The sequence below is a fragment of the Salvelinus fontinalis genome, chromosome 26 (assembly GCF_029448725.1).
Source record: "Salvelinus fontinalis isolate EN_2023a chromosome 26, ASM2944872v1, whole genome shotgun sequence".
Taxonomy (NCBI): domain Eukaryota; kingdom Metazoa; phylum Chordata; class Actinopteri; order Salmoniformes; family Salmonidae; genus Salvelinus; species Salvelinus fontinalis.
The window spans coordinates 705,554-732,133 of NC_074690.1; the positions used below are offsets into that span (position 1 = coordinate 705,554).

General features: G+C 45.8%; 1 protein-coding gene across 1 annotated transcript in view; it reads right to left on the bottom strand.

Annotated features, from left to right (window-relative positions):
• Window positions 1–7,262: 7,262 nt before the first annotated feature.
• Window positions 7,263–26,580, bottom strand: part of fbxl7 (F-box and leucine-rich repeat protein 7) — a 99,581-nt gene continuing 80,263 nt past the window's right edge. The window contains exons 3-4 of the mRNA XM_055882321.1: window positions 11,226–11,858; window positions 7,263–9,064 (exon numbers count right to left, since the gene is read on the bottom strand). Coding sequence (XP_055738296.1) covers window positions 8,328–9,064; window positions 11,226–11,858 — 1,370 coding nt within the window. The 3' untranslated portion in view covers window positions 7,263–8,327. The remainder of the gene's footprint in view (window positions 9,065–11,225; window positions 11,859–26,580) is intronic.

Here is a 26,580-nt window from a genome sequence, read left to right on the forward strand (position 1 = left end):
TTTTATGCCTTAATTAACCCTCTGTCTTATGTAATGAGACCAGACTCGGCATATGCAGGCATCAATGCATTCATTAAATGAAATGGTGGCCTCACCAAAAGAAAACTAAGACGAGAAGTCAATGTGTAGCCTAAACGTTATAACAGTGTCTGTGTTTATTCTGAAAAAATGTAATCTACCTGAATATGGTAGCAGAATTTTACCCAAAACCATTCTGTGATTTTATTTGACCAATATGGGATTGACATTACTGCATAAATGTAATGAAGGTTTAACTGAATTGTGCACCAAGTGACGTTATTATAACAATTTAATTTCACTATGTCAATGGTAAGACATGTAGGTAGAATACAAACAGTAGGTGGCAGCATAACCTCAAGGATGAGAATCCACACATTTGTATATTCAATTTGATTGTTCTTTATTTCACGACGGTGTACCTCTCCAAAACAATGGCGGTTCATTGTTAAAATGGCTAAAATAGGAGAACGCAGTGCCGTGCCTAATGTCCGTTTTGAACGCTGTGTCCGTTGCTAGGCGTCCCACAGGTGCACTTGACTTTAGGATCCACGCCGTCATGGGCACAGGGGAAGGCCTGGCCCACCGGTGCGTTTCGATTGGCTAAGACCGAGCCGTTCGCCGCGGTAACCTTCCTTGACATCATGTCAAACACAGTGCCTGGTGGGATGAAGAGGAGTAACACTTCAGTGGATACAAGATGGAGACTTCTGAACATCTTCACAACTGACATTGATGTCCAAAAGATATGGCTCATGAATTGACATTGTAACATTTGTGTTATATAGAGCTATGCGTTTCTGCACACACCTGAGTTCCTACTACCTTACCAGCATGTTTCGTTTTTTTTTGTCTGTAATGTATGCTGAGCCCTTTTTAAACTCGTACCTGTACATTTGGGAACTTATAACTGCCTAAAATTGGAACGTAGTTTCTGTACAGTAACATGCTATACATAGCGTCAGACCATAGGCTCTGCGCTTCACAGCTCTGTATGGGTTTTGACTAACAGCCGTTCTGAATTTGAGCACTGCGCACGACAATAAGATACCCATCCCTCCTGGTAATTGGACAACTTTTGAAAATGCTATGTTGTCTGAGTGACGCTGTAAATTAAGAAGACTCAATGTATTTTGATGTTATACAAGCAAGCCCAAAGCCACGAGTCCAAATGTGCACATTATATTTCCATATCATAAAACTCATGTCATATACAGTACAGTGTCAATGATCACTGTTTGATGTACAGTTACCAGATGACATGGCGCCATACCCTGGGTGGTTCTGAATAGAATGAACCTGTTTGTTTATTGTGAAGGAAATTTGCCACAGCACACGCACCCGAATGCTCTTGGGAGGTAATATGACCGGCATTTGATTGGAAGGGATTCTAGGTCGGGTGAGCAGAAGGACTTGAGTTCCTGTATGTTGTTATGATTACACCATGAGTCGTTATGCAGAACCACCCAGGGTATGGTGCCATGTCATCTGGTAACTGTACACCAAACAGTGATCATTGACACTGTACTGTATATGACATGAGTTTTACAATTAATAACGTTGAACAAACTTCATTTTAACTAACTTTACCTGTTGTCCGCTGATTTTGTCCCTATGTCGGAAGGTAATCCGATACAAAATATCAACCACCCGACTTTCAGGACAGGAAGTGCTATCAACCACCCGACTTTCAGGACACTGGTCTGCAGAGGTGGGACCAAGTCATTGTTTTACTAGTCACAAACAAGTCTCAAGTCTTAGCACTCAAGTCCCAAGTAAGTCTCAAGTCTTAGCACTCAAGTCCCAAGTCAAGTCCCAAGTCAAGACAGGCAAGTCAGTCAAATCTCAAGTCAAGACCAACAAGTCCCAAGTCAAGACAGGCATGTATCAAGTCAAGTCTCAAGTCCTAAACAAGTCATAATATGCTCTTCACCAGATTTTAAAAATATGAAATGGTATTACAAGAGTAATAGTTAGTATATTACATTTACGCAAATCATGAACGATTTAAAAAATATCTATATATTTATTCCTTTCCGTATAAATGTTATATTTCCATGGAAATAAATGGGTAGACATGAGAAACAACCCCCCAATAGTGATCGACTATCGAGGATCGCGATCGGGCGATGTAGGCTTGTACACAATCGCCCAACCTTAACACACACACACACTCTCTCTGTGTGGTTACAGTAGGCTAACGTATGTCAATGGTTTTAGGAACAGCAGTAACATAAGGCAGGATTTAGGCTACCAACTGCCTAGCCAGTTGTACATTTACATTTAAGTCATTTAGCAGACGCTCTTATCCAGAGCGACTTACAAATTGGAAATTTCATACATATTCACCCTGGTCCCCCCGTGGGAATTGAACCCACAACCCTGGCGTTGCAAGTGCCATGCTCTACCAACTGAGCCACACGGGACCAGGGTTGTAGCTCAATCTTGGGTGCAATGATCACGTTCCCACACTGACTGACTGTGTGGAGGCTCATTGATTTAACATTACGTTAGCCTACATGATACACTAGTAAAGTAATACAATATATAGCTGTCGGCTATATTAGCCACGACTTACCGTTCTTCGTGCAGCTTCAAATGTCGAACAAAATTGGAAATTGTTGCGCCTTCGTCTGTAATTTTCTTCCCGCATGTTTTGCAAGTTGCAATCCATTTTTTTGGTTGATACAGCGTTGTCTTTATATCCGAAAATAATAATTTGGGGTATCATCTTTCCAAGGGTTCCATCTGAATTCACCCGCCGACGTTCCTCTGCACTGCCACGCACAACTTTTTCTCAGCTGGCACAATTTGATTGTCTGCTGTCCGATTCAAACTGTAATCCGTTAAATTAAGAGTTGATGCGCTGCACACATTTTAATAGCATCATTTTTAATATTTGGGCTGGGGGAGGGTATCAAGTCAGGTCGAGTCATAAGGCTTAAGTCCAAGTCAAGTCACGAGTCATCGGTGTTGAAGTCGAGTTTCAAGTCATCATATTTGTGACTCATGTCTGACTCGAGTCCACACCTCTGCTGGTCTATATATCTCCGGATTAATTTTAAATAATGACATCATTCGCACATGACAAACACTTGCATAATATGGCCGGGGCTAACCGAACAACAGATTGAATGTTGTCACACTCAATCATATTTCACAAACACTTCCAACTGATTGCGAGGAAATGTTTTGGTCAACTCGGTTACATTTGTCTATTTACATATTGTGCATCTCCTGCATGGGTCAGGAGATTGAAAATATAAGTGACAATTTAGCTAACGAGATTGCAGTATGATAGATAGAAAGTGTATTACATTATTATTATTTTTAAGTGTCTATGGGAACTATTTCACGCTCTGAATATTTTTTACATGACACTTCCGGACCGATGCTTGCCTAAACGTCAGACTGTTACCATGGTTACCCCGTCGCTATTCATTCTGAAATAAGTCTGTCTAAAAAAACGACTTGAGTTTCTACGAGGCAGAATGTTGAATAAAATGATATTTACACTTACTTGACCTGTTGTACATGCTGTTGGTCCATTTGATGGTAGGTGGAGGAGATAGGGTATCCGCAGGAAAGTGTTTACCCGACTTTTTTGCAGCGCTGTAGGTTATGTTAACTTGTTAAATTTACCAGTAATGAAGTGTGCGCTAAGCACCCTTGTATTTGACGCTGGCGTCCAACCACCTCGTTTTACAGCAAGTGTCCATGCATCCCCGCTGTGCTGCTTCTTTTGGAAATCTATTAACTTTTCATTTCTGTCAATAGGTTTGTTCCCGATCTTATCTTCCGATCTTCGGGAGCACCCCACCACCGAACAACATTGTCCAAAGCGTTTGACTCTCTGCATGGCCCTAAATGTCCTAATATTACTAGCCTAATTCTAGGAGGTAGCTAGATACTATTTTTAGACTTTCTTTAGCTGTTGGTTTACATTCGCACCGGACAACGGTTGCGGAACACTTCCGTACATAGCTCCTTGAAAATGGTTCCCAACTGAGCGATATCATTTGCCGCTATGGCCAAGCTGTAAAGTCAACATTGGCTATATCGTGACATTAGCTAGAATATGGCTATAAATTAGCCAGAATCGAATATAATTAGAATAGAACTGTATTGTTCCTCAAAATGGTCAATTTGTATTTGTTTTAGTGCCATCAATAAAACAAGGACAGGACGTTGTACACAAACGCCATAATCACACCGATAGTATTTTTACGCAAAATGGTACGCAACATCATTTGGATATGTGTGGAACAAATGTTCAACATTCACCTTCCGCTACCATTTCTGTCAAGCCGTCTACGCATACATTTTGACGCTTAACTTCGATAAATCCAACGTTTGCATCACACAGAACGCACAGCAACAGCCTCTCCAACGCAATGCCGCAAGGCAAACGCAGGGTTCCATATCATATCCATTACACCAATTATGTTGCTAAAACGTTTCATAAACAGAAGAAAAAAGGGGGCGGGAGCTACCTTTATTTGTCCTATAGAAACTCTTGTTTTAGTTGCAAAACGGTTTCAACTGTTTTGAGTAATAATTACACCCCTGAAATCTCACTGGCGTGCTATATTGGATGTAGTTATCACATTCACCACTAGGTGGCAGAACTTGACAGGTTTCAGCAGTATGGGTTTACGATGGGTTACGTAAAGTTCAGAAATGTGATTGTAGCTGTTTATAATGTTGACCTTAAAACAGGAAGAATTATATAATAAAATGCATATATAAAATAAAACACATTCGATTCTTTGTGGGCTTGTGGTGGTCGATGTAATGCAGAGAATGGAAGCAGGAAACCATATCCTTGGTTCTGTGTTGTTTGATTCAGTTCAATCTACCCATGTGTTCCAGTCACAGCAATACCATCTGATGTATGCCACCATTTAATACAATAACTACCCACACGATAGTAGTGTTAAACGGTGTGAGAACGTGACTGAATGTTTAATCACTGTAACTAATTCCAGCATGCAAAGTGACCCCGTTTCCTCTCTCAGTGCTAGTGTGACTGAGATGACATGGATGAAATGAAGAATGCATTTGAGGGGTGGAGTGAGACAGTGGATTGGTCTAAAGAAACTCATGACATGTAGTGGCACACTCGCACTCACTCACTTACTTGCTCTCACACTCACTCACTCTCGTGCACACGCACACACAACCACCATTGTAGAGTGTCTTGGGTCACAGGCTAGCTCCAGTCACAATATGTGGGCCAGGGTGTTTGTGAGGATTTTCAGAGCCACCAAGGGGCATAACAACACTATAACCTGTAGAGCAGCCAAGGGGCATAATAATAACTCTGATCTGTAGAGCAGCCAAGGGGCATAATAATAACTCTGATCTGTAGAGCAGCCAAGGGGCATAACAACACTATAACCTGTAGAGCAGCCAAGGGGCATAATAATAACTCTCTGATCTGTAGAGCAGCCAAGGGGCATAATAATAACTCTGATCTGTAGAGCAGCCACGGGGCATAATAATAACTCTCTGATCTGTAGAGCAGCCAAGGGGCATAATAATAACTCTCTGATCTGTAGAGCAGCCAAGGGGCATAATAATAACTCTCTGATCTGTAGAGCAGCCAAGGGGCATAATAATAACTCTGATCTGTAGAGCAGCCACGGGGCATAATACTAACTCTCTGATCCGTAGAGCAGCCACGGGGCATAATACTAACTCTCTGATCTGTAGAGCAGCCAAGGGGCATAATAATAACTCTCTGATCTGTAGAGCAGCCAAGGGGCATAATAATAACTCTCGGATCTGTAGAGCAGCCAAGGGGCATAATAATAACTCTCTGATCTGTAGAGCAGCCACGGGGCATAATAATAACTCTCTGATCTGTAGAGCAGCCAAGGGGCATAATAATAACTCTCTGATCTGTAGAGCAGCCAAGGGGCATAATAATAACTCTCTGATCTGTAGAGCAGCCAAGGGGCATAATAATAACTCTCTGATCTGTAGAGCAGCCAAGGGGCATAATAATAACTCTCGGATCTGTAGAGCAGCCACGGGGCATAATAATAACTCTCTGATCTGTAGAGCAGCCACGGGGCATAATAATAACTCTCTGATCTGTAGAGCAGCCAAGGGGCATAATAATAACTCTCTGATCTGTAGAGCAGCCAAGGGGCATAATAATAACCCTCTGATCTGTAGAGCAGCCAAGGGGCATAATAATAACTCTCTGATCTGTAGAGCAGCCAAGGGGCATAATAATAACTCTCTGATCTGTAGAGCAGCCACGGGGCATAATAACTCTCTGATCTGTAGAGCAGCCAAGGGGCATAATACTAACTCTCTGATCTGTAGAGCAGCCACGGGGCATAATAATAACTCTCTGATCTGTAGAGCAGCCAAGGGGCATAATAATAACTCTCTGATCTGTAGAGCAGCCAAGGGGCATAATAATAACTCTCTGATCTGTAGAGCAGCCAAGGGGCATAATAATAACTCTCTGATCTGTAGAGCAGCCACGGGGCATAATACTAACTCTCTGATCTGTAGAGCAGCCAAGGGGCATAATAATAACTCTCTGATCTGTAGAGCAGCCACGGGGCATAATAATAACTCTGATCTGTAGAGCAGCCAAGGGGCATAATAATAACTCTCTGATCTGTAGAGCAGCCAAGGGGCATAATAATAACTCTCTGATCTGTAGAGCAGCCAAAGGGCATAATAATAACTCTCTGATCTGTAGAGCAGCCACGGGGCATAATAACTCTGATCTGTAGAGCAGCCAAGGGGCATAAACACACCTATGAATGGAGGTCACCGTTCCAGACCGTTCCAGCTCCTTAGTGTCTCATTAGTTGGTAATCACAAGCAATGATTAGCATGGACCATTTCCTGAAATGTTTAAAGAAATATATATATATATATATATATTATTTGTGTAAACCCGATATGGATGATGTATTCAGCACCACATAGAAAAAATCAGAAAATGAATTATTAGACACCTAACAGTAATTCGTTCTGCAATGAAAATACAAAATAAAACGCATTAATGACAGATGACCAACCATGACTAAGGTGCGGGTTTTACCCTTGTTAACGAAGAAGAAATCTTACTCCTCAATGATGTCTGAGGGCAGCAGAAAAATGAATGAATTCCTGATAATTGCACATGTTCATTTTAACATTAAGTAGCATCTCTGTTTGATTGCATACTAGTTCTATAATAGGAATGTTGAGACACACATGACTCAGAGGCCATCCTCATTTAGGACATTATTTTATTCCACTATTATGTCAATAAAAAAGAGAGAGAAGTGAACACACTTGTTCTAGTGATCGTCTGAGCATAGTTAGTTGTACTAGTTAGTGTACACAATTCTTTAACAAAATGGAACTGAACATTGAATATTTTTTTAAACACACTTCTCTAACCAAGGACATGATGGTAGGATTGTCTAGCATTTAACAACTGCAGAAGAATGACATGTAAACAATGAATAAGAGCAGATTTTAGGCTCTAGTTGAAAAGCCAACATTAAAAAAAACGATCTAATAGGTTAAAAAGGAAATACAGAACGTTTGCCTCTGGGGGTGCTCTTGAGCCAAATGGGGTCCCCCTAAATGTTCAGAAATATTGCTCATCGATCACCTCATTGGACAGGAAAGGTGCACACCTCTACACGGTATGAGTAGAAGCATATTTGTTAATTAAAACTAAAGTGTTTTATGTAGTTTCATGAGTTAAGAAATGGACTAATGTTCTATCATATGAACTGTATGGCGTCTTTAAGCCACGTGGAATGAGTGGGTTACTGGACCCATGACTATATTGCCCACCAGCACTGCCAACTGAAAGGGAGACCTCTTCAGTGGAATGTCACACGTGAACCTTTTGACACAAATAATATAATCATTACTCATAATTAAATTGCATTCCATTTCAAATTCTTGGCCTGACGAGATAGTGAGAAAGATAGTGAGAAAGATAATGACAAAGCACTAGAGCCAAGTTTTTCATACTATTACAGTTGTTCCTTTCAAATGAATATACACTAGTGTTTTATTATATACTTACAGCCGTCATCTGCTTTAAACTGATCCCTTTAGAATTAAAATATGTTCTTAAAACATACATTTTTGAAAGTTGGGAAACAGTTTGTAGTGAGGGAATAGGGAGAGAAAAAAAATAACTTAAAAACAGTCTCATGAGTGCTATAATAACAACTATGATAGATTGTCATGTGCATATTACATTACATATAGGTGTGGGATAGGGGCTTCAGTTTGTAGCCCATCCCCCCCCCCCCCCCCCCCCCCCCATCTCCTCAGAAAAAGGCCGGGTTTGTGTGCTCGATGACGCAGCGCTTGCAGTGGCGCTTCACAAAGCGCAGTGCGTCCAGAGGCGCGTCGCAGTCCTGCACGTTGAGCAGCTGCAGGTCGAAGCAGTTGGCCGCCACCACTTGCAGCCCGCGGCCCGTGATGCTCTCGCACGACTTGAGGCTCAGCCGCTTCAGATTGAAGCAGTTGAGCGCCAGCAGTTCCAGGCCTGCATCCGACACCAGCGGACACTTTCCGATGTCCAGCGACTTTAGCTTGGGGCAACTCTTGGCCAGGTACTCCAGGCCATGGTCCGTGAGGCCCTCGCAGCCCCGCGCGTTCAGGTATCGCAGCCGTGAGCAATACTTAGCGACATACCGAACCCCGACGTCAGTGATCTTCCCACAATGCGCCACGCTCAAGTAGCGCAACCGGCCTTCAAGCTTGGCGATCTCGCGCAGGCCGAAGTCGCTGACGTAGCGGCAGTCGCTGACGCTGAGCTCGCGCACGGCGGGGCAGTAGATGACCAGGTAGCGAAGGCCCTCGTCGGTGAGGCGCATGCAGCGCCGCAGGTAGAGGTGGGTGAGCTGGGTGCAGTGGGCGGCGATGGTGTGCAGGCCTTCGTCCTCCAGGGCCAAGCAGTCAGTCATGTCCAGGTAGCGGATGGAGATCTGCTGGCCGTGCATTGGCGATAGTTTAAGGGAGACCTCCCGCGTCAGACTGATGCAGGTCACCTTGGAGCAGCCTTGAGAGAGAGAGAGAAAGAGAGAAATAAAGAAAGCGTGAAAGAGAGAGAATGTAGTATTTAGGTGTATTCAGGATAGAGAGAGCGTATCAAAACTACCAACAACAAAAAAAACTAAAGTGAAATACAGTTGACCACAGAACCCATTTCTTACAAAACAGTCCCAAAATTCAGAGCGTTTCTTAAGGCCCACTAATGACATTTTATGGAATGCACATGTCAGGTATTCCATGCCCTGTCCAACGTCACGTAAGAGACCATTCTACTCCTGTTTGTTTTAATTCCCAGAGCGATATTAAAACCAGAAGTCATGAGCATTGAGATCTGCTACTGATCTACAAATGGAAAGCAGCGCGGCACTCCATCTTGGGGGGGGGGGGGGCGAATTAAAACAAACACAACGACTAGTAGGGAACACGCCCGGGTTTTCTGGTTCCACCCTTTTGCATAAATCTTTCACGAGAACATGCCGGATGTTTTTAATTGTGACTGGCCACAGCCTTTCTTCTTTCACCAGGCCATCCCTTCCTGAAAAGCATTATGTTGAGTTTAAAAGGCTTCTCTTTCCTTCCTCCTATAACCTCTCTCGTGCAGACTGAAACGTGGGATGCCCACGTTGAGAGGAAAAGGAAGCAAGGTACGACAGCTCTGAGATAGCAAGAAGAGCGATGTTTGAACATTCGGGAAAGTGCTGTGCTGCCAAATAGGTTAGTTGATGGTCTTGCCTTTCGGAAGTGTATGAAAGCTATGAAGTGGATGGAATGGTTTTGCATCTAACGGAAACATCTGAGATGTGTTACTCCACTTTGTTTCTGAACATTTTTCTTCCATTTGAGGCCTAATGAACAGAACCCAGATTCCTTCAACAGAGGGAACTCCAGCTGACCTATGACACGCACCGGGACGGCAACAATCTACTCCGGCAGGAAGAAGGGCACAGGAAGTGGGAAATAAAACACCAGGAAAGAGACTGAAGTCGCATTCCATTCCCATATTCCATTGGTCCTCCTCTCTGAAAACACCGGAGACAATATGCAGCGAGAGTGTAGAGAGAGAAATACTGTAGTAAACAACACTGGGCTCTGGACAGTTTGTACCACAGAGAACATAGGACGTTTGTTTGGGTTGTCTCAGCAGGAGACATCTTGAGATTTGCACTTTTAGGAGTATTCCATTGGTTCGTTCCATTGTGCCAGGAAAACTAGTAATTGAACGTATTAAATAATGACATTTGACACACAGTATGTATTTCCCCCTAGGTCTGCAAAGCTGGGTTGACTTGGACAAGGTATTAACTCAAAGAGGCCCTTTTCACAGTGCTAGTCAAATTAGGGTTGTGTTATATGCCTTCATGTATTTTGACTAATCTTTCATAGATTAGTCATTTGACTCATGTCAGGTTTTCAGCATGGGAAATAACACTAATATGTGAACGCATTATTCAAAGAGTAGGTCTTTGAAGAAGATGAGAGAAGAACATTCCAGAACATTGTGATCCTGTACGTCCTACATGTTGTAATGTAAACAGAGATAACACCGGGACGAGTCCTGGGAGTGGGAGGGACAGTCAGAAGTAGTATTCATTACTGTCAGACCCTGGTTCCTGAAGAACAGGATAGCTAGGTCATAGGTCGTACTTTAGGAATGTACCACCTTACCCGACGTTTCTCTGGTTTGTCTTCTTTAAAATAACAACTCACAAGTTATTTCAATGTATCCCTTCCGTACCGGGAAATTGGTGCAAAGAGGTGGCCTTGCTGCAACCAAGGATTTCTGCATGGGAGACTACCTCTACAAGAGGAAGGTTGGCTCCTTAGATACATTAGGCACCATAATATCTCTGAGCAGCATTTTTTTTTTTAAGGCAGGAGGAGGGTAAGTGTACTTTTCTTTCTTTCACACACAGTTTTTTCTTTGTGGCTTTGTGATTCTGCTGTATTGGTCTACTTGTGATAACTGTGATATGTGGTGTTTTTTTTTTCTCCTACTGAACCTAGTGAAGATCAAATCAAATGTATTGATATGGCCCTTCGTACATCAGCTGATATCTCAAAGTGCTGTACAGAAACCCAGCCTAAAACCCCAAACAGCAAGCAATGCAGGTGAATACACTTGACAGTAAGTCTGCTAAATGATTCAAGTGTTCAACGTAGATGTTTACCTGAAACGTCCAGATGCTCCAGGTTAGGGCAGCGCGACACCACCTCGAACACGGCGTCATTGGACACGTTATAGCAGCCCGCCACCTCCAGGCGGCGCAGCTCGGGGCAGCACTGGGCCACCGTGAGCAGCCCGCGGTCCGTCAACCTCCGGCACCCGCTCGCCACCAGGGTCTCCAGCATCAGGCACACGTTGGGCGTGTCCTGGCAGAGGCGCCGCGTCAGTACCCGCAACGCCCGGTCGACGTGGAGCACGTCTCCCGTCAGCCGGATGCTCCGCCACAGCCGGGGATCCCACGCCAGGTTGTACCAGCGACGGCAGACGCGGGCGCAACGGCACAGCTGGTTGGTGGGCAGGCGGGCAAAGACGTCCAGGAAGATGTGGTCCGGCAATAGGTCGATGGGCACCGATGCCCCCTGGTGGTGGTCCCGGTTGGCGCGGCGGCGCGAGTGGGTGGCAGAAAAGAGAGGGGGATGGGAGGTGGCATGCACCATGGCAACCGTCTCAGAGGAGGAGGTGGAGGAGGAGCTGTTGAAGGGGGCCGACGGGGGGATGAGAGGAGAGAGAGGGTGGTGAGGAGGAAGGATGAGAGCAGGGCTGGGGGTGCTCAATGTCCGCATGCTCAGGTCCGAATCTGGGTGGGAGCAAAGGAGAGAAAGAAAGAGAGAGAGAGAGAGAGAGAGAGAGTGGGTTAATTGTTGCCCTCTGTGTGAAAAAAACATACTGTCAGGTGACCAATAGGAATGACTCTCTTTGTTCTCTGTGGCATCAAATTCTTCAGAATGCTCAGCCTGAGTTGACCTTCTAGACAGCAGGGCTGTCTTTAGTAAGAAAAAACACACTGCAACCATCAAATAAACTAAATATTTGTATCCTATAAATCATGAATCGAAATGAATTGTATCCTATAAATCATGAATCGAAATGAATTATATCCTATAAATCATGAATCGAAATGAATTATATCCTACAAACCATGAATGAAAATGAATTGTATCCTACAAACCATGAATCAAAATGAATTATATCCTACAAACCATGAATCAAAATGAATTACTTTCTACAAACCATGAATCAAAATAAATTATTTCCTACAAACCATGAATCAAAATGAATTATTTCCTACAAACCATGAATCAAAATTAATTATATCCTACAAACCATGAATCAAAATGAATTGTATCCTACAAACCATGAATCAAAATGAATTATATCCTACAAACCATGAATCAAAATGAATTATTTCCTACAAACCATGAATCAAAATGAATTGTATCCTACAAACCATGAATCAAAATGAATTGTATCCTACAAACCATGAATCAAAATGAATTATTTCCTACAAACCATGAATCAAAATTAATTATATCCTACAAACCATGAATCAAAATTAATTATTTCCTACAAACCATGAATCAAAATGAATTATATCCTACAAACCATGAATCAAAATGAATTATTTCCTACAAACCATGAATCAAAATGAATTATTTTCTACAAACCATGAATCAAAATGAATTATTTCCTACAAACCATGAATCAAAATGAATTGTATCCTACAAACCATGAATCAAAATGAATTGTATCCTACAAACCATGAATCAAAATGAATTATTTCCTACAAACCATGAATCAAAATGAATTGTATCCTACAAACCATGAATCAGAATGAATTGTATCCTACAAACCATGAATCAAAATGAATTATTTCCTACAAACCATGAATCAAAATGAATTATTTCCTACAAACCATGAATCAAAATGAATTATATCCTACAAACCATGAATCAAAATGAATTATTTCCTACAAACCATGAATCAAAATGAATTATATCCTACAAACCATGAATCAAAATGAATTATATCCTACAAACCATGAATCAAAATTAATTATTTTCTACAAACCATGAATCAAAATGAATTATTTCCTACAAACCATGAATCAAAATGAATTATTTTCTATATTTCTAAACCATGTTTGGGTAATTTGCACTACAGCAAAGTAGGTATGAAAACAGACAGGTCCCGTCTATTATGGCCGTGGGCCTGAACTCTGCAACGGTCCTACAACAGTCATGTCTATGCATCTCTGTTACAAGACATCCTTGAAAGTACTTTTCCCCCAATGATCACTTACATAACTCTAATGACTTCAATGATAATGATAAGTTATGTCTAATTTGGTTAGGTATACATTGTTTAAATGGTCATGCTAAAGTTGTCGGTCTATAAATCAGAATTTTCTGTCTGTCTGTCTGTCTGTCTGTCTGTCTGCGGTACTATAATTTGTCTGTCTGAATATCTGTCAGATGCTAAACTACAGGACTGTTTTGCTAGCACAGACTGGAATGTGTTCTGTGATTCGTCCAAATGGCATTGAGAAGTACACCACATCTGGCTTTATCAATAAGTGCATGGAGGATGTCGTCCCCACAGTGACTGTACGTACATACCCCAACCAGAAGCCATGGATTACAGGCAACATTCACACTGAGCTAAAGGGTAGAGCAGTCGCTTTTAAGGTGCGGGACTCTAACCCGGACGCTTATAAGAAATCCCGCTATGCCCTCCGATGAACCATCAAACAGGCGAAGCTTCAATACAGGACTAAGATCAAATCATACTACACCGGCTCTGACGCTCGTCGATGTGGCAGGGCTTGAAAACCATTACAGACTACAAAAGGAAAGCACAGCCGAGAGCTGCCCAGTGACACGAGCCTACCAGACGAGCTAAATAACATCGATGCTCGCTTCGGGGCAAGTAACACTGAAACATGTATGAGAGCACCAGCTGTTCTGGAAGACTGTGATCATGGTCGCCGCAGCCGATGTGAGTAAGAATTTCAAACAGCTCAACATTCACAAGGCCGCAGGGCCAGACAGATTACCAGGACGTGCATTTTCCGAGCATGCGCTGGCCAACTGGCAAGTGTCTTCACTGACATTTGCAACCTCTCCCTGTCTGAGTCTGCAATACCAACATGTTTCAAGCAGACCACCATATTCCCTGTGCCCAAGAACACTAAGTTAACCTGCCTAAATGACTACCGACCCATAGCACTAACGTCTGTAGCCATGAACTGCTTTGAAAGGTTGGTCATGGCTCACGTCAACACAATTATCCCAGAAACCTTAGACCCACTCCAATTTGCATACCTCCCCAACAGATCCACAGATGATGCAATCTCTGTTGCACTCCACACTGCCCTTTCCCACCTGGACAAAAGGAATACCCATGTGAGAATGCTGTTCATTGACTACAGCTCAGCGTTCAACACCATAGTGCACTCAAAGCTCATCACTAAGCTAAGGACCCTGGGACTAAACACCTCCCTCGGCAACTGGATCCTGGACTTCCTGACGGGCCGCCCCCAGGTGGTAAGGGTAGGTAACAACACATCCGCCATGGAGATCCTCAACATGGGGGCCCCCTCAGGGTTGCGTGCTCAGTCCCCTCCTGTACTCCCTGTTCACTCATGACTACACGGCCAGACACGACACCAACACCATCATTAAGTTTGCTGATGACACAGCAGTGGTAGGCCTGATCACCAACAACGATGAGACAGCCTATAGGGAGGAGGCCAGAGACCTGACCGTGTGGTGCCAGGACAACAACCTCTCCCTCAACTCGATCAAGACAAAGGAGATGATTGTGGACTACAAGAAAATGAGGACCAAGCACGCCCCCATTCTCATCAACGGGGCTGTATTGGAGCAGGTTGAGAGCTTCAAGTTCCTTGGCGTCCACATCACCAACAAACTAACATGGTCCAAGCATACCAAGACAGTCGTGAAGAGGGCACGACAAAACATTTTCCCCCTTAGGAGACTGAAAAAATTTGGCATGGGTCCTCAGATCCTGAAAATGTTTTACAGCTGCACCATCGAGAGCATGTTGACTGGTTGCATCACTGCCTGGTATGGCAACTGCTCGGCCTCCGACCGCAAGGCACTACAGAGGGTAGTGCGAAGGGCCCAGTACATCACCGGGGCCAAGCTTCCTGCCAACCAGGACCTCTATACCAGGCGGTGTCAGAGGAAGGCCTTAAAAATTGTCAAAGACTCCAGCCACCATAGTCTCAGACTGTTCTCTCTGCTACCGCACAGCAAGCGGTATCGGAGGACCAAGTCTAGGTCCAAGAGGCTCCTAAATAGCTTCTACCCCCAAGCCATATGACTCCTGAACAGCTAATCAAATGGCTACCCAGACTATTTGCATATCCCCCCCCCCCATATGTCTGCCTCATTGAGGTACTCTAATTACAGTATGTCTGTCTGTCTCATTGAGGTACTATAATTACAGTTTGACTGTCTGTCTGATAAAGGTACTATAATTACAGTCTGACTGTCTGTCTGTCTCATTGAGGTACTATAATTACATCTGTCTGTCTGTCTGTTTCATTGTGGTACTATAATTATGTCTGTCCGTCCGATTGAGGTACTATAATTACTGTGTGTCTGTCTGTCTGATAGGGGTACTATAATTACAGTCTGTCAGTCTGTCTTTTCTATCTGTCAGTCAGTATGTCTTTCTAATATATTAACTTAAACAAGTTGTGTTTTGCGAGTTAAAAAGCACAAAGTGTTTTCACTCGCATGGACTTTTTCTACATGTCACGTTTGGTGGATGTGTTTCTGTAGGTACATGAAATTTGACCACTTGCTATTTTTGATATTGGAGTAGGCTATCCTCAAGCCATTCTCAAAATGCCAGGACCAACACACCACGGTGCTCACCAGCCATAAACACCACTGTGTTCACCAGCCATAAACACACCACGGTGTTCACCAGCCATAAACACACCATGGTGTTCACCATGCCAGGACCAACACAACACGGTGTTCACCAGCCATAAACACACCACGGTGTTCACCAGCCATAAACACACCACGGTGTTCACCAGCCATAAACACACCACGGTGTTCACCAGCCATAAACACACCACGGTGTTCACCAGCCATAAACACACCACGGTGTTCACCAGCCATAAACACACCACAGTGTTCACCAGCCATAAACACACCACGGTGTTCACCAGCCATAAACACACCACAGTGTTCACCATGCCAGGACCAACACACCACAGTGTTCACCAGCCATAAACACACCACGGTGTTCACCAGCCATAAACACACCACGGTGTTCACCAGCCATAAACACACCATAGTGTTCACCAGCCATAAACACACCATAGTGTTCACCAGCCATAAACACACCACAGTGTTCACCAGCCATAAACACACCACGGTGTTCACCAGCCATAAACACACCATGGTGTTCACCAGCCATAAACACACCATGGTGTTCACCATGCCAGGACCAACACACCATAGTGTTCACCAGCCATAAACACACCACGGTGTTCACCAGCCATAAACACACCACGGTGTTCACCATGCCAGGACCAACACACCACAGTGTTCACCAGCCATAAACACACCACGGTGTTCACCAGCCATAAACACACCTTGGTGTTCACCAGCCATAAACACACCTTGGTGTTCACCAGCCATAAACACACCATGGTGTTCACCAGCCAAAAACACACCACGGTGTTCACCAGCCATAAACACACCACGGTGTTCACCAGCCATAAACACACCACGGTGTTCACCAGCCATAAACACCACGGTGTTCACCAGCCATAAACACACCACGGTGTTCACCAGCCATAAACACACCCCGGTGTTCACCAGCCATAAACACACCACGGTGTTCACCAGCCATAAACACACCACGGTGTTCACCAGCCATAAACACACCACGGTGTTCACCAGCCATAAACACACCACGGTGTTCACCAGCCATAAACACACCACGGTGTTCACCAGCCATAAACACACCACAGTGTTCACCAGCCATAAACACACCACGGTGTTCACCAGCCATAAACACACCACGGTGTTCACCATGCCAGGACCAACACACCACGGTGTTCACCAGCCATAAACACATCATGGTGTTCACCAGCCATAAACACACCACGGTGTTCACCAGCAATAAACACACCACGGTGTTCACCAGCCATAAACACACCATAGTGTTCACCAGCCATAAACACACCACAGTGTTCACCAGCCATAAACACACCACGGTGTTCACCAGCCATAAACACACCACGGTGTTCACCATGCCAGGACCAACACACCACGGTGTTCACCAGCCATAAACACATCATGGTGTTCACCAGCCATAAACACACCACGGTGTTCACCAGCAATAAACACACCACGGTGTTCACCAGCCATAAACACACCATAGTGTTCACCAGTCATAAACACACCATGGTGTTCACCAGCCATAAACACACCAAGGTGTTCACCAGCCATAAACACACCACGGTGTTCACCATGCCAGGACCAACACACCATAGTGTTCACCAGCCATAAACACACCATGGTGTTCACCATGCCAGGACCAACACACCACGGTGTTCACCAGCCATAAACACACCCCGGTGTTCACCAGCCATAAACACACCACGGTGTTCACCAGCCATAAACACACCACGGTGTTCACCAGCCATAAACACACCACGGTGTTCACCAGCCATAAACACACCACGGTGTTCACCAGCCATAAACACACCACGGTGTTCACCAGCCATAAACACACCACAGTGTTCACCAGCCATAAACACACCACGGTGTTCACCAGCCATAAACACACCACGGTGTTCACCATGCCAGGACCAACACACCACGGTGTTCACCAGCCATAAACAAATCATGGTGTTCACCAGCCATAAACACACCACGGTGTTCACCAGCAATAAACACACCACGGTGTTCACCAGCCATAAACACACCATAGTGTTCACCAGCCATAAACACACCACAGTGTTCACCAGCCATAAACACACCACGGTGTTCACCAGCCATAAACACACCACGGTGTTCACCATGCCAGGACCAACACACCACGGTGTTCACCAGCCATAAACACATCATGGTGTTCACCAGCCATAAACACACCACGGTGTTCACCAGCAATAAACACACCACGGTGTTCACCAGCCATAAACACACCATAGTGTTCACCAGTCATAAACACACCATGGTGTTCACCAGCCATAAACACACCAAGGTGTTCACCAGCCATAAACACACCACGGTGTTCACCATGCCAGGACCAACACACCATAGTGTTCACCAGCCATAAACACACCATGGTGTTCACCATGCCAGGACCAACACACCACGGTGTTCACCAGCCATAAACACACCACGGTGTTCACCAGCCATAAACACACCATGGTGTTCACCAGCCATAAACACACCATGGTGTTCACCAGCCATAAACACACCATGGTGTTCACCATGCCAGGACCAACACACCATGGTGTTCACCAGCCATAAACACACCATGGTGTTCACCAGCCATAAACACACCACAGTGTTCACCAGCCATAACACACCACGGTGTTCACCATGCCAGGACCAACACACCACGGTGTTCACCAGCCATAAACACACCACGGTGTTTACCATGCCAGGACCAACACACCATAGTGTTCACCAGCCATAAACACACCACGGTGTTCACCAGCCATAAACACACCACGGTGTTCACCAGCCATAAACACACCCCGGTGTTCACCAGCCATAAACACACCCCGGTGTTCACCAGCCATAAACACACCACGGTGTTCACCAGCCATAAACACACCACGGTGTTCACCAGCCATAAACACACCACGGTGTTCACCAGCCATAAACACACCACAGTGTTCACCAGCCATAAACACACCACGGTGTTCACCAGCCATAAACACACCACGGTGTTCACCATGCCAGGACCAACACACCATGGTGTTCACCAGCCATAAACACATCATGGTGTTCACCAGCCATAAACACACCACGGTGTTCACCAGCAATAAACACACCATGGTGTTCACCAGCCATAAACACACCATGGTGTTCACCATGCCAGGACCAACACACCACGGTGTTCACCAGCCATAAACACACCATGGTGTTCACCATGCCAGGACCAACACACCATAGTGTTCACCAGCCATAAACACACCATGGTGTTCACCATGCCAGGACCAACACACCATAGTGTTCACCAGCCATAAACACACCACAGTGTTCACCAGCCATAAACACACCACGGTGTTCACCAGCCATAAACACACCACGGTGTTCACCAGCCATAAACACACCAAGGTGTTCACCAGCCATAAACACACCACGGTGTTCACCAGCCATAAACACACCAAGGTGTTCACCAGCCATAAACACACCACGGTGTTCACCAGCCATAAACACACCATGGTGCTCACCAGCCATAAACACACTGTGGTGTCCACCAGCCACAAAATAAGTTCAAGGCCCATTCATGTGAATATACTATTATAGCCACAGCAATAAGAACCAAAATCTTCCCTATTTTTCATTTTGTCATGGAGATTAGTATTCCAGACCCGTCTGAGGTTTTATCCCCACACTCTGATGAAGAACACAGGCACAACGTCTGACAAAATGGCCTCGAAATGCCAAGTTCTCCCGACTGAAACTAACAAAATGGCCCTCGAAATGTCAAGTTCTCCAGACTGAAACTAACAATATGGCCTGAAATGTCAAGTTTTCCAGACTGAAACTAACAAAATGGCCTCGAAATGTCAAGTTCTCCAGACTGAAACTAACAAAATCCCCTGAAATGTCAAGTTCTCCAGACTGAAACTAACAATATGGCCTGAAATGTCAAGTTCTCCAGACTGAAACTAACAAAATGGCCTGAAATGTCAAGTTCTCCAGACTGAAACTAACAATATGGCCTGAAATGTCAAGTTCTCCAGACTGAAACTAACAATATGGCCTGAAATGTCAAGTTCTCCAGACTGAAACTAACAATATGGCCTGAAATGTCAAGTTCTCCAGACTGAAACTAACAAAATGGCCTCGAAATGTCAAGTTCTCCAGACTGAAACTAACAATATGGCCTGAAATGTCAAGTTCTCCAGACTGAAACTAACAATATGGCCTGAAATGTCAAGTTCTCCAGACTGAAACTAACAAAATGGCCTCGAAATGTCAAGTTCTCCAGACTGAAACTAACAATATGGCCTGAAATGTCAAGTTCTCCAGACTGAAACTAACAATATGGCCTGAAATGTCAAGTTCTCCAGACTGAAACTAACAATATGGCCTGAAATGTCAAGTTCTCCCGACTGAAACTAACAATATGGCCTCAGCAGCAACATGTTTGTTTTTTCTCTCTCCAATTAGGCCAACAACTATCTTTTTGCAATTTTGAATAAAGATTAATTCCACCAAATCCAACACCAGAATCGTTGCATACATAGAACAATAATACTCCAATGAACTGGCGTGACCTTCTCCTTGAACCAGGTCAAGCATTCCACGCCGAACAAGAAGTGCCGTGTAGTGCTGTGATACCAGTCTTTTGTGTTAGTTCCAATAAATGACCCGAAACAACAATGTAACCAACAATTTCATTGTTTCCGTCCTTTCATTTTTGATCATGAATAGAGGACGTAGTAGGGGTGACTGGACAGGTCATTAAGGTGCAATGGACCAGGAGGAAAGTCTTCATCAAACATTGTGGGGAGACAAAAAACTTGATCAAACACATATGCTACTGTACATGTTCTACTTTGACAGAAAAAAAATATTGTGGCACACACTCACCTTTGTAGCAAAAAAATAAATTAAAAAATGCAGTCTATTATTATGGTCCTGTTACGTATTATTGAGTTTTTATTTGGTCTCATTTGACGCAAGCACAGCTTATAGGGGCAGACTAAAGACAAGAACAGGACCTTCTCAAACCCAACTGGTTTGAATTACTCTAAAGGTGATTTTGTATGAGAAAAAAGGCATCTCCTTATATAACCGTATATATATATTTTTTAAACGATAACCAGTTTTACTGATGTCAAAAGACGTCAGTTGAGAATGCAAAAGAAAGCCATTTTCTCAACCAGCACAGAAGGTGGGGGAGTCCTGCAAACACTCAACGTAATCTAAGGCTAGTCGACCATGTCCCCGTAGAGCTAGTTAGTAGCTACACTGTGTGATGAAGTCGGCCCTTTCACCATTCATCATTTTAACCCTCAAAAGTCAAGTTCAGGATCTGGTTAGAGGGCAAGGTAGCATATATCCTAGATCTGTGCTTGTGAAAAGCCTTCAACGAGCGTCAGCCAAGTTGTTGCTTACAGAGCAAAACATGACACTTGTCTAAAAAAAATAAAAAAAATTGTAAAGGACTTCTGAGCTCACTAAAAAGTTAGAATGATAGATCTGTTGACCAACCGTTCTTGAAGATTGAGAAATAAGGACAATATCATGCCTGTCGTGATATATCTACAATATGGCAATCAGAGCACTCAATGAAAATGGAGCACAGAAATATGGACTCTTTCATCTCACGAGAGCATTAACAGTAATTGCTCCAAAATACGAGAAGCAACTGAGATTGCGAGCTTATCTCACACACTGAACCCATTGTTGCAGTCTGTAAAAAATCTTTCCCCCTCTTTGAAAGTCGAAAACGAGATGTCTTGAGCGTGGGGCCAAAGCTACACGATTATCCGGTGGGCTCCTCGAGTCCTGTCGTGAAGGCGAGTTAAGAAGAGGTCAAGCCTGTTGTTTACTTTCAAGACGTTTCCATGGAGGTATGTGGTCAGCAGAAGTTGTACTCAAAGCATTGGATGGGTGGAAGCATGGGCTATAGAGGGAGTTTTTCCACTCCTTTCTTCCGACAGCCGTTTCCTTTAGGGGTTAATCCTTTAATCCACGAAAGGAGGTGAAGAAGTGTACATTTTAGGGAGAATGGACAGAGAATTGGCACGCACGACATGTCATTCTTACAGACCTAGGACGTCACGCTAACTTGAGACCTACTATATAGGAACTAAAACACTATATTGTTCCCTCTGTGTGGTGCTTTATAAGTTCTACAAAGGTAGGCTTATCTATAACGGGACAGTCCCCGTATGTTTGGTGCTTTATAAGTTCTACAAAGGTAGGCTTATCTATAACGGGACAGTCCCTGTATGTTTGGTGCTTTATAAGTTCTACAAAGGTAGGCTTATCTATAACGGGACAGTCCCCGTATGTTTGGTGTTTCCCCCTCTCTCTCACTCACTTCATCTCTGTTTCTATACATCTCTCTCTCTCTCCTCTCTCTCTGGTGTCTTTGAACAAAATTCAAAGCTAACCTTCTGACATATCTCCAGCCCTGACAATCATGATCACTTTCCTCGGCAACTCTAAAAAGAAATTCAGAGGCCTGATAGCCTATTGAGTTTCACCAGAAATGCCTCATATGTTTTGCATAAAGAGAAACAGACAGTGATTTCACAGGTCGTTATTTACACAGAGGATTGACCCATTGGTTTCTATGGTAACCTGACTCACCACAGCACCCTGGCTAACAGGCTAGTAGGAGACTCACCACAGCACCCTGGCTAACAGGCTAGTAGGAGACTCACCACAGCACCCTGGCTAACAGGCTAGTAGGAGACTCACCACAGCACCCTGGCTAACAGGCTAGTAGGAGACTCACCACAGCACCCTGGCTAACAGGCTAGTAGGAGACTCACCATAGCACCCTGGCTAACAGGCTAGTAGGAGACTCACCACAGCACCCTGGCTAACAGGCTAGTAGGAGACTCACCACAGCACCCTGGCTAACAGGCTAGTAGGAGACTCACCACAGCACCCTGACTAACAGGCTAGTAGGAGACTCACCACAGCACCCTGGCTAACAGGCTAGTAGGAGACTCACCACAGCACCCTGACTAACAGACTAGTAGGAGACTCACCACAGCACCCTGGCTAAAAGGCTACTAGGAGGTAGGAGACTCACCACAGCACCCTGACTAACAGGCTAGTAGGAGACTCACCACAGCACCCTGGCTAACAGGCTAGTAGGAGACCCACCACAGCACCCTGGCTAACAGGCTAGTAGGAGACTCACCACAGCACCCTGGCTAACAGGCTAGTAGGAGACTCACCACAGCACCCTGACTAACAGGCTAGTAGGAGACTCACCACAGCACCCTGGCTAACAGGCTAGTAGGAGACTCACCACAACACCCTGGCTAACAGGCTAGTAGGAGGTAGGAGACTCACCACAGCACCCTGGCTAACAGGCTACTAGGAGGTAGGAGACTCACCACAGCACCCTGGCTAACAGGCTAGTAGGAGGTAGGAGACTCACCACAGCACCCTGGCTAACAGGCTAATAGGAGGTAGGATACTCACCACAGCACCCTGGCTAACAGGCTAATAGGAGGTAGGATACTCACCACAGCACCCTGGCTAACAGGCTAGTAGGAGGTAGGAGACTCACAACAGCACCCTGGCTAACAGGCTAGTAGGAGACTCACCACAGCACCCTGGCTAACAGGCTAGTAGGAGACTCACCACAGCACCCTGACTAACAGGCTAGAAGGAGACTCACCACAGCACCCTGGCTAACAGGCTAGTAGGAGACTCAACACAGCACCCTGGCTAACAGGCTAATAGGAGGTAGGATACTCACCACAGCACCCTGGCTAACAGGCTAGTAGGAGGTAGGAGACTCACAACAGCACCCTGGCTAACAGGCTAGTAGGAGACTCACCACAGCACCCTGGCTAACAGGCTAGTAGGAGACTCACCACAGCACCCTGGCTAACAGGCTAGTAGGAGACTCACCACAGCACCCTGGCTAACAGGCTAGTAGGAGACTCACCACAGCACCCTGACTAACAGGCTAGAAGGAGACTCACCACAGCACCCTGGCTAACAGGCTAGTAGGAGACTCACCACAGCACCCTGGCTAACAGGCTAGTAGGAGACTCACCACAGCACCCTGGCTAACAGGCTAGTAGAAGGTAGGAGACTCACCACAGCACCCTGGCTAACAGGCTAGTAGGAGACTCACCACAGCACCCTGACTAACAGGCTAGTAGGAGACTCACCACAGCACCCTGGCTAACAGGCTAGTAGGAGACTCACCACAGCACCCTGGCTAACAGGCTACAAGGAGGTAGGAGACTCACCACAGCACCCTGGCTAACAGGCTAGTAGGAGACTCACCACAGCACCCTGGCTAACAGGCTAGTAGGAGATTCACCACAGCACCCTGGCTAACAGGCTAGTAGGAGACTCACCACAGCACCCTGTTAACAGGCTAGTAGGAGACTCACCACAGCACCCTGGCTAACAGGCTAGTAGGAGGTAGGAGACTCACAACAGCACCCTGGCTAACAGGCTAGTAGGAGACTCACCACAACACCCTGGCTAACAGGCTAGTAGGAGACTCACCACAGCACCCTGGCTAACAGGCTAGTAGGAGACTCACCACAGCACCCTGGCTAACAGGCTAGTAGGAGACTCACCACAGCACCCTGGCTAACAGGCTAGTAGGAGATTCACCACAGCACCCTGGCTAACAGGCTAGTAGAAGGTAGGAGACTCACCACAGCACCCTGGCTAACAGGCTAGTAGGAGACTCACCACAGCACCCTGGCTAACAGGCTAGTAGGAGACTCACCACAGCACCCTGGCTAACAGGCTAGTAGGAGACTCACCACAGCACCCTGGCTAACAGGCTAGTAGGAGACTCACCACAGCACCCTGACTAACAGGCTAGAAGGAGACTCACCACAGCACCCTGGCTAACAGGCTAGTAGGAGACTCACCACAGCACCCTGGCTAACAGGCTAGTAGGAGACTCACCACAGCACCCTGGCTAACAGGCTAGTAGAAGGTAGGAGACTCACCACAGCACCCTGGCTAACAGGCTAGTAGGAGACTCACCACAGCACCCTGGCTAACAGGCTAGTAGGAGACTCACCACAGCACCCTGGCTAACAGGCTAGTAGGAGACTCACCACAGCACCCTGGCTAACAGGCTAGTAGGAGACTCACCACAGCACCCTGACTAACAGGCTAGAAGGAGACTCACCACAGCACCCTGGCTAACAGGCTAGTAGGAGACTCACCACAGCACCCTGGCTAACAGGCTAGTAGGAGACTCACCACAGCACCCTGGCTAACAGGCTAGTAGGAGACTCACCACAGCACCCTGGCTAACAGGCTAGTAGGAGACTCACCACAGCACCCTGGCTAACAGGCTAGTAGGAGACTCACCACAGCACCCTGGCTAACAGGCTAGTAGGAGACTCACCACAGCACCCTGGCTAACAGGCTAGTAGGAGACTCACCACAGCACCCTGACTAACAGGCTAGAAGGAGACTCACCACAGCACCCTGGCTAACAGGCTAGTAGGAGACTCACCACAGCACCCTGGCTAACAGGCTAGTAGGAGACTCACCACAGCACCCTGGCTAACAGGCTAGTAGAAGGTAGGAGACTCACCACAGCACCCTGGCTAACAGGCTAGTAGGAGACTCACCACAGCACCCTGACTAACAGGCTAGTAGGAGACTCACCACAGCACCCTGGCTAACAGGCTAGTAGGAGACTCACCACAGCACCCTGGCTAACAGGCTACAAGGAGGTAGGAGACTCACCACAGCACCCTGGCTAACAGGCTAGTAGGAGACTCACCACAGCACCCTGGCTAACAGGCTAGTAGGAGATTCACCACAGCACCCTGGCTAACAGGCTAGTAGGAGACTCACCACAGCACCCTGTTAACAGGCTAGTAGGAGACTCACCACAGCACCCTGGCTAACAGGCTAGTAGGAGGTAGGAGACTCACAACAGCACCCTGGCTAACAGGCTAGTAGGAGACTCACCACAACACCCTGGCTAACAGGCTAGTAGGAGACTCACCACAGCACCCTGGCTAACAGGCTAGTAGGAGACTCACCACAGCACCCTGGCTAACAGGCTAGTAGGAGACTCACCACAGCACCCTGGCTAACAGGCTAGTAGGAGATTCACCACAGCACCCTGGCTAACAGGCTAGTAGAAGGTAGGAGACTCACCACAGCACCCTGGCTAACAGGCTAGTAGGAGACTCACCACAGCACCCTGGCTAACAGGCTAGTAGGAGACTCACCACAGCACCCTGGCTAACAGGCTAGTAGGAGACTCACCACAGCACCCTGGCTAACAGGCTAGTAGGAGACTCACCACAGCACCCTGACTAACAGGCTAGAAGGAGACTCACCACAGCACCCTGGCTAACAGGCTAGTAGGAGACTCACCACAGCACCCTGGCTAACAGGCTAGTAGGAGACTCACCACAGCACCCTGGCTAACAGGCTAGTAGAAGGTAGGAGACTCACCACAGCACCCTGGCTAACAGGCTAGTAGGAGACTCACCACAGCACCCTGGCTAACAGGCTAGTAGGAGACTCACCACAGCACCCTGGCTAACAGGCTAGTAGGAGACTCACCACAGCACCCTGGCTAAC